We start from the raw sequence: 17,702 nt of genomic DNA, 5'->3' as shown, positions 1-17,702 counted from the left end.
ATTTTCTAACTTTTTTAGAATTATAATAAGTTCTAGAAACAATACTCTAAACTTGTAAGAGCTGCATTTAGAATTTCCAAATGGGTCATGGGTCAGAAAGAAATAAGTAATAAAAAAAAAAACTCGACTATGATATTAGTCTTCAAGTTTGCCTCGTGGACAAGTCTTGCAAAATATTGGCATTTGTTAAAGAAACATTTCTATTAGTGTCAAGGCCAGATGTCTGCCTTAGTATAGTTCAATGTCCTTCCATATTTAATATTTAATGCCTGAGTTTCTTCTAAATAGAATAAAGAAATAGAAAGCATTTTTGAAGAATATTTTATTGTTTCTAATTGTTATAGCCTCGGGATGTTTTTGTGTGATTTTCTTGAAATCTAAACTCATATTGCGGCTACTAAGATGTCCTTACTATGTTGAAATCTTTGTTTTTATGGGGAAGATTTTTCTTTTCTAAAATTTTTTTCTTAGTATTTTCTTTTAGAATAAAAAGAAAAAGCGATTTCGGACATGGGAGTATTTCATGGATCTTTTGCAATTGCTTTTAATGATTTAGCTAAAAAAAATAAACATGATAATTATATATATGTTGTCGGCTAATTGAATAATTCGGCTCTTTACTAAAAATCACTGTTATTTTACAATACGTCAAATTAGATGGGAAAAAAGTCTCCAGTATTTTATAATCAGCCTAGTAGTAATCACTTTTCAGGCTAGTTATAGTGAGCACATACACTTTTAGTTTATTAGGAAACGTATAACTCATTGCTAAATTTCAAATAAGCCCACAGTAATAAAGATTTATTGTAAAAAGTCTTATTAAATTTTTATTTCAATAAGCCAAAACAAATGAACCGTGATTGAATAATTCTTCGCAAATTTCCAGATTAGCCGAAAAGAATCTAGGCCGATTGTAATAAAATTAAAAAGCAATTATCCTTAAAATTCTTCAAAATTATTTCGATATTAGTTTTTTATTTATTAATTTATCTTTATTTATTTATTTTTTTTCTAAGCAAAAATTATTTGTATGATAGGAAAATTGGAAATTAAAATTAGAATTACAGAAATTAAAAAATTAAGCTTCTTCAAAAATTTTAAAAATAAAATTTAGAAATACTCTCTCAAAACTCTTTTCTTTTTTTTTTTTTGACATGATGGAATTTTTTGCACACTGGCATAAATGATGCGGCTAAGAGTTATTATATTTTGCGGAATGGTCCTCTAAATTTATGCTCTTGTTCATATTTAATATGTCACGCTATGTTTGCATTTGAGGGAAAAAATTATTTTGCGCTATCAGTTGTGTATTTTTAATACTCTGCTCCGAAAACATGTCATTTTCCGTGGCTTTATGTTTGGAGAATCGACTATCTCTTACAAAATTGCGCATACTTTTTTATTTTGTCTGCAGCATTGTTAGTCGTTAGCAAACTAAGAAAAAGGTATCGTCAAAGCTTCAAGAATATGCTAACATTTACAGTGTTTCTTGTTGTATGAGAATAACAAAAAGGTCGATAATATTTATCAAAGCGCTTTGATAATGATTTTGGTATAATTAACAATAAAATATGATTTCATAATCAGTGATAAAAGTAGGTAATATTATCATTATTCCTTAACGCAAAACCATTTATACGGTTAAATATCCTTTTCAATTTTGTATTTTTTAATAAAAGAGTGGTAAAAAGAACTAAAATTTTGGAAACCAGAATTTTCTAAAAAACTATTACTATATGAACGAAAATGAATGGTTTAAATAACGTTTATGTTGATTTTATGAACCAAAATTATGATATTTTTTTTGTAAACAGAAATATCATTACCATAAAGTACGTTAATTTTAAAAGAATTTCTTTTTCCTGTGTCAGAATTTTTTTCCTAAATCATCTTAATCTTGTTTAGCTTATCTTGAGGAAAGTTTAATAACAAAGAACTCTTTTAATAGCAAAAAAGAAATTGCAGAGGAAATTGTTTGAAAGAAAATTATTATAATTTTCACGTTAAAGTTAAAGAAATTGTGATAGCTGTCTCGATAATTTGCATATAATTGACTTAGAATATAGTTAGGAATATCATGCTTTGTGATAAAAGAAATTACTGTCTACATGTCAATATAAAAAAAAATTTTAAACCTATATGAAACAACCTTCATAATTGAAATTTTATTTAGAATCTTACTATACATAGAGCAGCGTTGTTTATTTTTACGCTTGATTAGGAATCTAGATAATGATTGAATATGTCTTGAATATGAAAACAAGCATTATTTGATAGAATTCAAAAAATTGAAAGAAGACGATTGATAAAGAAGAACACATTTTTATTGAAATATCCCTTAAAATTCAAACATGCAAATTTGAGACGCTTGGAAAATATAAAATCAATGTTTGCATGAAATTGTCTTTCATTATTTTATCTATAAAATATTCACTATTTCATCTAAAAAATTTATATGAAGGGCACTTTTTTGTGTGCTAATTTAACACTTTTAATCATATTTTCAGCGTAGTAATATAGTTGAGAACACTTAAACATAATTAAATCTCATTTAAACTTTAGAAATGTCATGTAAGAAGTAAATGTAGTGAATATAGAAGACATCAGTAAATTTAAACCAAAATATAGTTTTACAAAACTAGAAAATATGTTTAAAAAGAGAACCAAGAAAGTATATTTTTACAATACAATCTGAATTAAGATTGACTTCCCAATCGCCTAATTGTTTTTAAAAAAGAGTGGTTGATTTATTCAATGAAATTCCTAAATGACGAATCAAAATTAAAAAGAAATTCATAGTAGCTGATTTTTAGTTTCTTTATTTTCAGTTTACTATTATTGCTTTTTTTAATAAAAAATATTAATTGCATATTATTATGCATTGAATTAGATGACAATAATTCATTAAATGTTATTATAATGCAATAGTTTTGTTTCAAAACTTAGTTCAAATTACTTATTTTGAATATTCAGAAAAATAATATAGTATATATTACTAAGTTAAGAATATGATGTTTTCTAGAACTTCAATATTGTGATATATTTTACCAATTTCTTTCTTTGTATTTGTCGTATTTTTAACATTTAAAGATCAAAATTCAAATCTTAAACCAAAGAAAAAATTCAATATTTTTTTTTTCAAAATAAAACTCCAAATCACTAATGAATATTTGGCTTTTTAAATTTTCAAAATACAAATACAAAGAAAAATTGAAAAAATAATAATTAGCTGAAAAATTAATCTAAATAAAACAACGAAATGGAAAATTAGCAGATTTGTTTTAAAGAATTAAAAGAAACCTTTTTTAAACACTTTCTTAAAAGTAACTTTTTTGAACACTTTATTAAAAGAAACTTTCAGTTTAATATTTTATCTTTTTTGAGATAAAATATCAACATAATTAAGTTAACTTTGAAAGAAATTTTCAGTTATGCATTGACAATCAATGCAGAAACATCTGAAAGAAACTAGCAACAAAGACTTTTTCGAGTTTCAAATTTTTTCGAGTTCATTTGAAAATGAAAATAAAAATTAAATAGTAATTAAAAATCAAACTAAAAATTAAAAATTATAAATAAATAAATAAAAATTGTGATCTTTTTAAGATCAGATATAAACATTATGAAGTTAACTGGAAAGGATTTTCCGCTATGTACTACAATCAATAAGATTAACAATGAATGATATGTGCAAGAATTTATCAGCAAAATATTCCGAAGAAATGTTAAAACTTTGAACTTTATTTTCTAGTTTCTACTCAACAATTTTACAACATGTTCAGAATTTTTCTAGCGTATTTAAGGATAAACGAGATTAAAAAGTGTACTTTTGTTTGCATTTTAAAATGTATCCCTTAATATTCTAACAATTGTGTAACAGCATCAACAAATAGCACCTCTTAACTACTCTAACTAAAAACTAAAACTCTCTTAAGGATAAAAAAAGGGTTGAATCCTAACGAAAAAGGAAACTAAAAATAAAAAATTGCACATTTGTTTGTATTTGATCAGAAAAAAATAATTATTATTGGTGTTATTAATATAATCGGAATTAGGCTATAAAGAAACTGATTTACAACCTAATTAAATGCGCGAAATATAATCAATAAAAAAAACTCGTCAATTTTACAACAGGTTCAAAACTTTTGTAGCGTATTTAAGGATAAACGAGATTAAAAAGTGTACTTTTGTTTGCATTTTAAAATGTATCGTTTAATCTTCTAACAGTTGTGTAACAGCATCAACAAATAGCACCTCTTAACTACTCTAACTAGAAACTGAAACTCTCTTAAGGATAAAAAAAAGGGTTGAATCCTAACGAAAAAGGAAACTAAAAATAAAAAATTTTACATTTGTTTGTATTTTATCAGAAAAAAATAATTATTATTAGTGTTATTAATATAATCGGAATTAGGCTACAAAGAAACTGATTTGTATCCTAATTAAATGCGCAAAATATAATCAATAAAAAAACTCAACAATTTTACAACAGGTTCAGAACTTTTGTAGCGTATTTAAGGATAAACGAGATTAAAAAGTGTAGTTTTGTTTGTATTTTAAAATGTATCCCTTAATATTCTAACAATTGTGTAACAGCATCAACAAATAGCACCTCTTAACTACTCTAACTAGAAACTAAAACTCTCTTAAGGATAAAAAAAGGGCTGAATCCTAACGAAAAAGGAAACTAAAAATAAAAAAATTTACATTTGTTTGTATTTGATCAAAAAAATAATAATTATTATTGGTGTTATTAATATAATCGGAATTAGGCTACAAAGAAACTGATTTGTAGCCTAATTAAATGAGCAAAATATAATCAATATAAAATACTCAACAATCTTACAACAGGTTCAAAACTTTTGTAACGTATTTAAGGATAAACGAGATTAAAAAGTGTACTTTTGTTTGTATTTTAAAATGTATCCTTTAATCTTCTAACAAGCATCAGTTGTGTGATAGCCGAAAACAACAAATAGCACCTCTAAGGAAATAAAAGAATAATTTAAAGATACGCATATCATTTTGTTTATTTGATTACAATTACAACCTCGTCTTCCTTCTAACAAGCTCTAAAATTGGCCAATAACAATTTAAAAACTGAAGAAAAACTTCCTCCTATGTGTTTTCCTTCAAATTTTCAATGCCCTTTGGAGAAAAGGGGAAAAAAGCTTATTTCTGTGAAATCAAATGTCTTCTGTGACAGATAGCACAGACAGACGTGTAAATAGGGAAAAATTGAATGGAAGGTAAGATAGAATTTAATATTTCATCTTGTAAACAATTCTTATTAATTGAAAGAATGCCGGTTTCATTAACATTTCTAAGAAAGTAATAATCAAGATCTCTATAATTTTCGTAGCTGTATTTATTCTTTATAATTATGATTTGCTTACATAAATATAATTTTCAGACGACAACGCTTTAAATAAAAAATTTTAATAGACTTGGTCGTTTTTTTGAAGCAAACGATATTTAATTTCTTCTGATTGCAGAATATTCTTTTTCTATAGTTTTATTTACAAAAAATATTTTGGAAGGATAACTTTTAATTATTTCGTAGTTTTCTTTTTATTTATAGAATAACTTTTAGGAGAATAACCTTATTATTTTTTCTCCTATTTATTTTTAATTTACAGTATAACATTAAGGTGAATAACCTAATTATGTGTTTTAGTATTTACTTTTATTAACAGAATAACTTTAATGAGGAAAGCGTAATTATTTTTTTCGTAATTATTTTTTATTTTCAGAATAACTTTAAGAACAATAAATTAATTATTTATCTCTGGTATTTAGTTTTTATTTGCAGAATAACTTCAAGGAGAATAACTGAATTTTTCTCTAGTATTTAATTTTTATTTTCAGAATAACTTTAAGATCAATAAATTAATTATTATTTTTTTCGTATTTATTTTTTATTTACAGAATAACTGTAAGGAGAATAACTGAATTTTTCTCTAGTAGTTAATTTTTTTTTCAGAATAACTTTAAGAACAATAAATTAATTATTTATCTCTCGTATTTATTTTTTATTTGCAGAATAACTTCAAGGAGAATAACTGAATTTTTCCTCGTATTTAATTTTTATTTACAGAATAACTTTTAGAAGAATAACTTAACTATTTTTCTGGTATTTATTTTACAAGAGAAGAAAAAAGGAAAAAATACTCTAAAAAAGAGTTTGCACGGATATCTTTAAGAAATCAGTTTCTTTTAATAAATGCAAATATTTTATAAAAATTAATAAATCTTTATATTAATTTGTATCCTTATTTATTTAAATTTATTTATTTCCACAAATTATTATTTTTTAGTTTATTTTATTATCACTGTTTTTAAATAAGCTTATAAGCTTTATTTTTATGGTTTAGAAATGGACAGACTTCTGTCGGTTATTGTCCATAATTTCAGGAAGAAAATTATAACAGAGTGTATGATACTTCACAGCATGGCATTAAAACTATTTAGTCGGATAAATTTACTTTTCAGTTTTGTATTTTTTTCTCTAAATGTATAGTAATAACAACTGTAATTTTGAAACCCTGAATTACAAGTAAACCGTTAATATAAGAAGGGAAAAATTACCAAATGAATAGTTTAAATATAGTATATTTTGGTTTTATTAACTAGACTTATGCTTTTTTCTACCAGAAATATCATTACCATACAGTACGGTAATTTTACCATATTTTTTTTCTGTCTAAGGATCTCCCTGTACCTGAAATGCTAAACTTAATCTTTATTAAAAACATATCATTAAATGACCATTTAAGTGGGTGATATTTGTAATTGTCATGTTTTCTAGTAAACAATATATGATTCGCGCTATGGACACTACTTTTTGTTGTTTTATTTTTTCAAATAATTCTAATTTTTTACACCTAATGAATAATATTATATTATTTTATTATGGCATCATTAAAATTCTTTTGCTAATTTTCAGCTATAACTCTGAGCAATTTAGTTAGGGGATTGTCGGGTACCCTCGCCCACTGTCAATTTCATGTATATAGAATATTTTTTCAAGTCAATGGATCATCGGACATTAATTGTTATATTAAAAAAAGATTATTTTCAAAGTTTCAAGCATTTATGATAAAATATTTGTGATATACTCAAGTATTTGATATACTCAAGTAATACTCAAGTATTTGTGATAAAAATGATAAATGAGGTTTATCTATTGTCAATACATTGGTTTATTTTCATTTACATCTGAAAAAACAGTCGAAAAACATAATTTTTGTAACTGGGTGGGGCTACCCGACACATTTTGAAAAGAGCTGAAAAACATGTTTTTTTAAATTTCTATTTTTTTATAAACTATTCTTTTTTTGGTTTATTCTTTTTGCATTATTTAATTAGATGATAAAACAATAGAAACATACAAAAATATTGATTATTACTCAATATTATACAAAAATATAAGCAGTACTCCTTAAGTGGGCGGGACTACCCGACTCTCCCCTACTTAGTTATTTTTATAACTTTGCTATAACTTTCGACCAATACTTCTAATGATAAAGAAGAACATGGAGTACGTGAATGTTAAATAAATTCTATTCACGGCTGCGAAAAGAATAAAACAGACTTGACCATGAAGAAATGGAATAAATAAGGCCCATAGAAGGAGAAGGAAAAATTGATAACCAGGAACGTAAAACATCGGGTCATTTTAATGACCTTCACTTAAATAGAAAAAATTATTTTCTCTTACATTATTTTTTTCATATATTTTAAAACTAAATCTAAAATACATATTGATAAATATATGTGTAAATTTTTGTGTGCTTTATAAATAGGTAGGATTTATTATCAATTTCAAATTGTTTTAATTTCTGTTGGTAATCACTGTATACATATTAATACTTGAACATAGCATTACATAACATACATCATCTACTATTATAGCATATTATTCTCGTACAACTCGTTTTCTTTTAAATAAAAAGTATTACAAAATAACTTATTTCAGAGGAAAAAGCAATATGGCATCTCATCGTTTCCTCTTAGCTCGCATGAATTTGCAATTATAAAGCATCTAATATAGAAAATAGTAGTGGTAATTTTTTGCTAAACATTTTAAGTTTAGTACGAATGTTACTTTAGTTTATTTAAAAATGGTTTATTTAGACTTTTATTTTAAAACTAAAACTATTCAGGCCATTTTACACTGTAAAAAATATGAATATCTCCGAATATAATGTTAAACATCTTTCTTTGATATCTCTCCGAATTTTATGTTGAACAACCCTAATATGTGGGTGAAAGAACAATTTTTTTACGTTGCTAATAGATTACGTGGAGATTATGTGCTTTCATGCCATAGGTTAAATATTTTAGCTGCCGAAAACTCCAGTGTTGGCGTGTTTTGGACATCGTTTCTAATTGTTTACAATAGATAACGAGTTGGCGAGTGTTTTAGGTGCTCGTCTATTCTGCTTTTAATCTATAGAAATAAAATTTTGCCCTTAAAACATGTATGAATTTTTTTAGTTGCGTCATATAAATATTAATATTTTAATTTTTTATTTCTCTGTGAAATGTATTAATCCCATTCCATTTCTATCCACTTCTGCTCTGTTAAGCCTAGTTTGAATTCACTGTAATATCTGTCCTACGCATAAAAATATGTATGGAAATATTATGGACTCGAACCCCCGTTCTTACGGTCATGAGACCAACTGTTTAGCCTACTCGACTGTAAATGGTACCCAGTTGTAAGGAACGTGGATTCATGAGGTGGGCTTAATTGTTGCTATAAAATTCTGGTTATTTAACCATATTGAGTGAAAGCAGTTAATAAATAGTTTTGCTCGCAATTAACAGTTTGAATACCATCTTAATTTGACTTTATTGCTCGAATATGGTAAAATAAGAATTTAATAAACTGTTATTTAACCATTTTTTCGAAGAAATTTCTAACAGTGTGGCAACAGAGTGGAATAAGAGTAACAGAGGCGAAAAAAGAAACTACAAGTCAAATTACTTGTGCTTGTCAATTTACTTTGTTGTAGATAATAAAAGAGTCAGCTTTTAATCGAATAAAAGTCTCACAAATAATAAAAACAAACAAGTTAATAAGTAAAGATTCTATATTCTCTATTCTCTATTTTCAAAATTGTGTTGCCTGAATAAAATAATAAATTAGTAATAAAGCTCCGTATTAATTTCGTTAAAAAATAACAACGAAATGAAACTCTCCAAAAAAATGAGAAAAATGTAAAAATTTATGTGTTGTAAAATGAAGGTCCTAGGTTTAAATGAAGGTGTGCAACATAAAAGAATATCTATTTTTTTATGAAAAACTTCATAATTTTCATGTAAGCAATAAAATATTAATGCATATTGCGCCGTTGTTTAATGGCAAATCCATAAGCTTAAAAATATTTATCTTGAAAAAATACTGCTGACAAGTTTGTTGTAAGAATGCACCGTTGAAAAATCATAGCTCATTATTACATTAACCTATTCCCTTCATATGTAAGATTTAATAGTTTCCTTTTTTTGAAAGTTTTTCATTTAAATTATTTCACAAAAACATTTTTGTAAATAATTTTATGTTTCATCAATATATTATAATATTCTAATTCTTTTCTTTATAAAATATTAAGTTCTAAAATACCAGATATACTAGTTAAAAGGCAGCGCAACTAAGGAAAATGGTTTTTCTAATTTTATTATCCCAAAATATGCTTATCGATTGCCAATATCATCCCCAACGCTGCAAAGAAGCATTTTTAGAACTATGATAGAATAGCAAGTTAGAACAACATCTTCATGAAATATATTCTTTTAAAGAATTACGCGTATTAATTTAATTTTGCTAGCATTATAATTTTGTTTGCTACAAATAGTCAAAAATCAAAAACAAAAAACAAAAAAAACTCTAATGCTGTTTAATGAACGTGTTTTAAGTACACGGTTCATTTCCATTCAGAAATTACGGCAAAATAACCTGCAACAGTCTGTCCATCCAATTTGACAATTAAGTTTATGGTTAGGAACATTTCTTTTTACCTTTGCGGTTTTCAAACCGTTTACGACTGGTACGGTTAAAATACCGTGAATACAAAACTATACGGCCTTGTAACCATTTACAACTGGCATAGTTTCTAAAATATAAAAATGAAATTTAAACGATTATTGAAACTCTGTGCTGCGTCATTTATGCGTGAATTATAGTTTTGTACTCAATTAGTCCTGGGTCTCCAATTGAAGAGTGCAGGACACTGGAAACTCTTCATGTATAGAGAGAATGTAAGAAATTTTATGGTATCACCGCTGGGATTCGAACCTCTGTTCAGTCGGTAATGAGATTGGCCGATTAACTCCCTCAGCTATAGTATATACTATTTAATTAGCTGCTCGGAACTAAATAGATTTATATGTTGGGCCTAGTTAACGTGGATAGAATTCTAGTTGTTGAACCATATTAGTTTTAAAAAAACAATCAATAAACGTTTTATCTCACACTTAACAGTTTGAATAGCATATCATCTTTTTATGGCTATTTGACTATTTTGGTTTAATATAGTAAAATAACAATTTAATGAATTGCTATTTAACCATTTTTACCGAGAAATTTCTAACTATGTATTGAAATACATAGTTGAAATACACTGTGTATTGAAACGTTACACTCTAGCTATCTGTAATAACTTTCGTATGTAAATTATTATATTTATTTTAATTCTTAAATGTCTTTTAAAAAACTATTAGAGGAGGGTTGCTATCCTTAAGCCATCTCTATTAATAAGCGACTTTCATTAGTTTAAAGTTATTGGCAGCAATCTTCCGACTATTTCATATCAATTGTTACTGATTAGTGTTTTAATTGTTACTGATAATGTTTAAAACTGTGTAAAATCATCATTATTTAATCACAATAGCAATGTTTGTATTCTTTATTATGACTGAATTCTCGGGAATATATTAATTGCAGTTTGCTAGTTACTTAAGAGCCAACCTTAGCTGCTTGAGCTTCTATTAATAGGCTGAGGGTTTAACCACATAAAAATTCCAGATCAAATTTCTATAAATAGTATCGACATTCAGGGCACCAAAACCTTTTAACGTAAAATCCATTTTTTCAGAAATATGCAACGGAACAAAGACTTTATATATGTTTACAGTAATAGTTATCGCAAAATCACTGAATCAGTCTAATTAAATAAATATTACAGCAAAAATTACCGTATAATATTTTACGTTAAAAATGGATTTTACGGATGATACTCCCAAGTTACTTTATACCATAATTAGATCCGGAATTTTTCACAGCGTAACAAAGTTGCGATTATTGAAACATTTCAGGGGTCATCTCATTTTTTTCAAGATGAACGAAATTGTAAATTGAAAACTGCTTTAATGTATTTTCTGTGGTTTGTGTTGGTTTTTAATCAGCATTTTATGCTTGCAAATCATGCTCGTTATGTTGTTGTTGTTTGTTGTGGCTTATCCTCCAATGCCTGACGAAGTCAGACAAGGTCCGTCAGACCGTTGACCCTAAGAAAATCGAGGACCAGAAGGGGGGATAAGTATATGTCCTCTCTGGAATGTCCCAAACTGCCCAGGATGTGTTCGGGAGAAGCCTGCTCAGTTCTCGTTATAGATTTGTGTATGTTGCTTACTTTTATTAAGATGATAAAATCATAGAAGCTCACTGCCTCTATAAAGATGATCTGTTTCCTTCATTGACCAAAAACTTTTACTTCTTATTTATTTACTTAACATTTTATCACTATAGCATTTATGTCTAGTTGTAAATAGTATGGAAAGCAGTAACAAACATTAATATCATGAACATTCGATTAACATTATATTTTAGTGTTTAAAATTATAAAATTGCTAAATTTCCTGCTAAAGTTAATAGCCAAAAATATTTTGTCTCTTGTTGGTAACCTTACCCTAAACATTACATGAGTTATAAAATTGTTAAGTTTTATAATTAGACCTTTATAGTAGTTATAAGGAACTAATGTAAAAATGATAATAAAATTTTATTTTACACTGAGAAAAAAGTGTGATCAAAATTACCAGAATATGGTAAAATGTGCTGCGCTTCTAGCTCTATGAGAACACCTAAGAGTTTGGTAATTTTGTCGATGTACTTTGGTAATGATTTTCGTAAAATTAACAATAAAATATAGTTTTATAATATGTGATAAAATTTGATACATGTAGTAGAATTTGGTAATTTTATCATGCTTCCTTTGAGCATAGCATATGCCTGTTTAGGCAGAGGGGGTGCAATTGTTCTTGTTTTCCAGTGGCGCCACCTATGGCCAAGAATTCGACTTCTGCCGCACCATACGTCGCACCCGTTTATGGCGTGGATCCATTCATACATCCATTCATTGGTATTGATTTGTTATGGGAACATGGAGGACTTTTGCTACTCGACAGATTTAACGTGCATCAGTCACTTTACCACACGGGGAGTCTACGGCCGGCAGGGTTCGAACCCACGAACTCTCGAACATGGGCACAGCGCCCTAATACATTTATTCGGTTAAATTTAATTTTTAGATTTGTTTGTTTTTTTTACTAAATGTGTATCAATAAGGACTATTATATTCCGAAAACCAGAATTTCCAGTAACCCGTTGGCATATGAACAGGTATATCACCGAATGAATGGTTTAATTATTGTACATTTTGGTTTCACTAACCAGTATTATGCTTCCTTGTTTTTTACCATACGGTACGATAATTTTTCCAGATTTTTTTCTCCGTGTAACTCTACTATGGTACTGAAAAATTGTGTTCTTGTATATTTGTTGAATACGTATTTGTTAATTTATCTTTTTTAGCATTATTACGGTGTTTGTTCACGTGTCGATCATGTAAAATGAGTGTAATCAATCATGTGTAAATGAGAAATCAATCCATTCAATCATATCATATTTATGGGCAGATATATAATTTTACCTTGACAAATCATTCAATTGAGACACTGTAGTAATTGTTTAATTTTTATTTCAACAACTGTTGAAAACTAATAAAATATATCGTGTTTGAGTATCACAAGACGCGAAACAGTTTTCCTCTAAAAAGCAGGAAAGGTAGCCGCCATAAAAACTTTCTATTAAATTTTTCCTTGTAATTCCAAGGCTACAGCTTAAAGTGCTATCATTTTTTCGATTTTCTTTCACTATTACCTAGAGATTTATTTAATAAAATTTCCTTCTCTTTTATATACTTTTGCGACCGTGCATTATCGGAATTTAAAAAATAGGAGTATCTGCATGCATAAAAGTCAAAGTTCTCACTCACTGTGGGTTAACTTTAGCTGAAACAAGTTTCAACGCAGCATTTTATTAATGTTTCGACAAATTTGGTTAGAAAAAAACACGATTCTGGTTATCAAAAACTCAATATACGATATTTAAGCCATTCATTAGGTAATTTTTTCCGTTCACTTGGTAGTGATTTATCGGAAATTCCGGTTTTTAAAATTACAGTTCTTTTCTTATTACGACACATTTAGTTAAAAAAATACAAATTTAAAAATTTAATTTAACTGAATTGATGGTTTTTATGCTATGCTCCAAGGTATCATGATTAAATTACCAAGTCTTACCCATTAAACTGAATTGTTAATTTTATCAAAATCTTCACCAACGCGCTTCGGTACACTAAAAACTTTTTGGTAAACCTAACTTTTTTTGTTTCCATTGAGCCAAAAACACGGTAAATTTTTCCATATTCTGGTAGTTCTGATAATATTTTTACTCTGTATATAATAAAATAAAGCTTCATCAAAAAAATTATTTCATTTGCCTACAAAAATTTTTTTCCTTATCTAACTCTCCTCATTTAAAGAAAAAATAATTACTATATTATTGAAAAAATAAATGAGTGCCTAAAATTAAAGGGAAAACAAGTTTAAAATTTGCAAAATTTACATTTTAATGCTCAATACTCATCAATTTTGATATCACTTTTATCAAAATGATTGTTTGATCTTATTCTGGGTTACTTAAACCTTTAATTTTCTCATATATCACTAGTCATTTACATTGTAATTACTATTATTTTAAATTTTATCTGACAGTTTTTTTGGCGAAAGTATAACTGATCTAGTTCAGGGTTTTTTTAAATTTTAATTTGCTCATAGAGCACACTGAGTGTTACTAGCTCTGTGATAACTGTATATTTTACCTATAAATTTTATAAGGTAGTTTTTTAGCGAAAGTAAAATATCAACTTAGTTGACAAATTCAGGGTTTCTAAAGTTTGCACACGGAGCACTCATAGCGCCACATGCACTGTAGTAACTAACTAGATTTTTAAATTTTATAAGACAGATTTTATGGCAAAAGTAAAATATCTGCTTAGTTGATCTAGTTCAGGGCTTTTTAAACATTTTGGTGTGGGAATCCCATAATATTTTCACATTTTGTGGGAACTCATAAGCATTGAGCAAATCCGATACATGCGTGAGTATAACTCTCAGTTTCTTCCCCTATAACTGTAACGTATCATTGCAGTTAAGTCATTAACTTTATTTTTAAGACATAGAATGATGTGCACATTTTAATTAAGTAGGAAACTTAAAAATATAATACGCTAATAAAAATAAATTAAACTCTTTGGTGAATTAAATCATTAACTACACTCTGTCCATTAAAAGAGCAAGGAGCAAATCAAGAAGGTTTCTATTGCGGGGGAAAACATCGAAAACTGTAGTGATACTTCGTTTCGGAGTTTTTTTTTTTTTTTTTTTGTATAGTTCTTTATCTATTGTCAGATTCCTTATTTAAAAATGTTTGGTAATTGCAAAAGTTTTAGTATAAATGATGCAAATATTAAAATTGTTAAAATTTTTGGCAACACTTGTTGCATGCCCCGTGAACTAAATTAAGATCGTGCCTCACAGCTTAAGAAACTGTGACATAGTTGATAAAACCAAAAAGAATTTCACTATCGATATTCTTTTATTCAACAAATTGTTAAAATCCTCAAAAGTAATTTATTAAAATTTCATTGGTGATTTATAGACAGTTATAACCCTATACAGTCTACTCACAAGCCCTTTCTTATTGCTTTCCATTAATAATTATGGTTCTTTATCCAAATAGTTTTAACATGCATAGGAATTTTTAGTAGCATGAACAATATAATTTGAAATTTCTATTGAACTAGAATTTATAATTTCAAAAGAATAAAAACCTGCGTAGAATATAAATCGGCTGTAGTTTTTTTTCTTTTTTTTTAATTAACGTTCCTCGTAGGCTGTTATCAAATTTGAGATTGAAAGCTAAAAAATTCTTGTCCACTTAATTAAATTTATTTGAACCAACAAAAAAAATACCAGAAATTGTTAACACGATTCATCTTATTTTTATAAACAAACGACCTCACAAATTTCAGTTAGCAACCATAGGGACTAAAAATCTAAGAATAATAAAATGAAAAGGAAAAGAGCTTGTTGCAAGAAACATCCGTCATTAGATTACAAAAGACCTTGAAAACTTAGAAATCTCCTCATTTCGTTTTTTTTTTCCTGCCTGCTTTATATAGTATCAAATACTGTTTTCAGGAAATTGTTGTGAATTTAATCTCTTTACTTTATTTATTCAACCAACACTGATCAAAGCAGAATGAAGTGTTTTTAGATTAAATTTTAAGTTCCTTTAAAAGGATTAAAGAAACTAAATCTGCACTCAGAAAAAAAGGGAGATCAAGACTACCAGAATATGGTAAAATTTACCGTATTTCTGACTTTATGGGCACACCAAAAAGTGGGGGAAATTTTTACAGAAGCGCTTTGATAATTTTGTTGGTAAAATTACCTATAAAATATGGTTTTACATGTGTAATAAAATTTTGTAATTTTAATAATGCTTTTTCTGAGCATGGTATAAAAACATGGTAAAAAAATGCACGTTTCAGTTTTGCATTTTTTACTTAATCTGTCGTAATAGGTACTAAACTGATAAACCTTTACCATATAAGTGACTTCATGAGTGAGTTTTAATTATTTTTAACTTTTCGTATATTAAATTAAGATCGAAAAAATTTTCAGTAATTCTCAACGGTTTCTACTTCTAAACATAATTTTCTCACACGGTGAAAAATATTCGTGCAAAATTATCGTGTTGTTAGGTAACGATACTTCTTGTAAAAAAAACTTAGACCTGGTTATTAAAACCAACATATACGGTATTTAAACCATTCATTTAGTAATTGTTTCGCTCATATGGTAACGGTTTACCGGAAATTTTGTTTCTCAAAATTATAGTTCTAATTACCAAACATTTAGTTAAAACGGAAAAGAAAATTTGACCAAATAAATGGTTTTTATGCCATGCTCTAAGGTATCATGATAAAATTACCAAATTTTACCACATTTACCAAATTGGATGACTATATTTTATTGTTAATTTTACCAAACTCACTACCAAAGCTCTTCGGTAAAAATTATCTAATTCTTTTAATTTTAATGGGGATTTTTAGTGTTCCAATAGAGAGAAACATTCTAAATTTTACCATATTCTGATAGATCTAAACATCCTTTTTTCTCAGTGTAGTTTTCCTTAATTATCATATTTGATCTAAAAGCACAAAAAACAATAAAATGCGTAATACGCTTGCAAAAATATGTAGTGAGACCACAATTTCATGGAGCACTAAATATAAACCGTTGACAAATGCAAAAAATGACAAATCAATATTTTTTTACTCATAAAAGCTGATATTGAAAACTTAATTTTAAAAAATATTCTGTTTTTCACATTTTACTGATTAAACGTTCAATAAAGGAAAGACAAAACAGAATTAAGGGTCAACAGAATCAACGTTAACTGCGTCAACGAAACAGTATCAAACGTCATCAAACAAAACGTCAACGAAACAGAATCTATGTTAATTATTTTTCTCTTCTCCATAATCAAAACTAATTTTGCTCTTTTAATTAACTTCCTATTTCAATTTCGATTAAATGTTTCTTTTTTTTATCATTCCTTAGGAATTAAAAAAATAATTTTTAAAATAATTAACTTGTTAGCAATTTTTTTTAAATGCTTTTTGTCTGAGGGAAGACAGTCTTCAAAATCAGTTTTGCCCTTTAGTTTTGCCCTTTATTAGTAAAATACCATGCATTATTCAGGACAGAAATACAAATTAATACCCTATTTGTTTCATTTTTGTTATTTATTACATAATGGAATGCAAAAATTTCTGACAAGAATATTGCTTTATTTTTATAAGAGATCCACATTAATTTAAACATTATGATTATAAAACTGAAAAAAAAATCATTTTTATCCTCATTGTTAAATTTAAATTCAATTTTTTTCAGTGCTAGTTAATAACCAGTTAAATCAAGGAAATAATTTCTTCTCCAAAAGAACAATGGCGAAATTTTTACACATGAAAACGCTACATTGAGTAATTGAAATTGAGCCAGTGTCATCAATTCGTATAAAACATCTCTTCATATCAAGGAAAACGCTTGAAATTGGCGATTTCTTTTCTCATCTCGCCAAACCTGTTTTGATCATAACTTTTTTTATGCAACTTTCTTCGAGACTTGTTCAACTTATTACTTTTCGTCATTCAAAGAGTTAATCCTCTGTGATTGAACTTCTTTCAATTTGACCGTGTCACGCTTAACCGGACTTCTCTATACACATGGAAATATTTTAATCAATTACTGCTGATATTGGTAATTATTACTAGAAATTGTCATTA

At 27.2% G+C, this 17,702-nt stretch overlaps 1 protein-coding gene across 2 annotated transcripts in view; it reads left to right on the top strand.

Annotated features, from left to right (window-relative positions):
• The first annotated feature begins 5,121 nt into the window (after nucleotides 1–5,121).
• LOC107455631 (uncharacterized) overlaps nucleotides 5,122–17,702 on the top strand; it is a 32,097-nt gene continuing 19,516 nt past the window's right edge. Inside the window, exon 1 of one of the 2 annotated variants that reach the window (XM_016073265.4) lies at nucleotides 5,122–5,249. In XM_016073265.4, coding sequence (XP_015928751.3) covers nucleotides 5,243–5,249 — 7 coding nt within the window. In that variant the 5' untranslated portion in view covers nucleotides 5,122–5,242. Of the gene's footprint in view, nucleotides 5,250–17,310; nucleotides 17,677–17,702 lie in introns of those variants that run through there. The other variant, XM_016073266.4, reaches the window with a different exon arrangement.

Source organism: Parasteatoda tepidariorum, chromosome 7 (genome assembly GCF_982258835.1).
Source record: "Parasteatoda tepidariorum strain Cologne lab strain chromosome 7, Ptep-v5.0, whole genome shotgun sequence".
In the NCBI taxonomy this organism is placed as follows: Eukaryota; Metazoa; Arthropoda; class Arachnida; order Araneae; family Theridiidae; genus Parasteatoda; species Parasteatoda tepidariorum.
The sequence above is the reverse complement of the archived record's forward strand: the minus strand, read 5'-3'. Positions and strand labels throughout refer to the sequence as shown.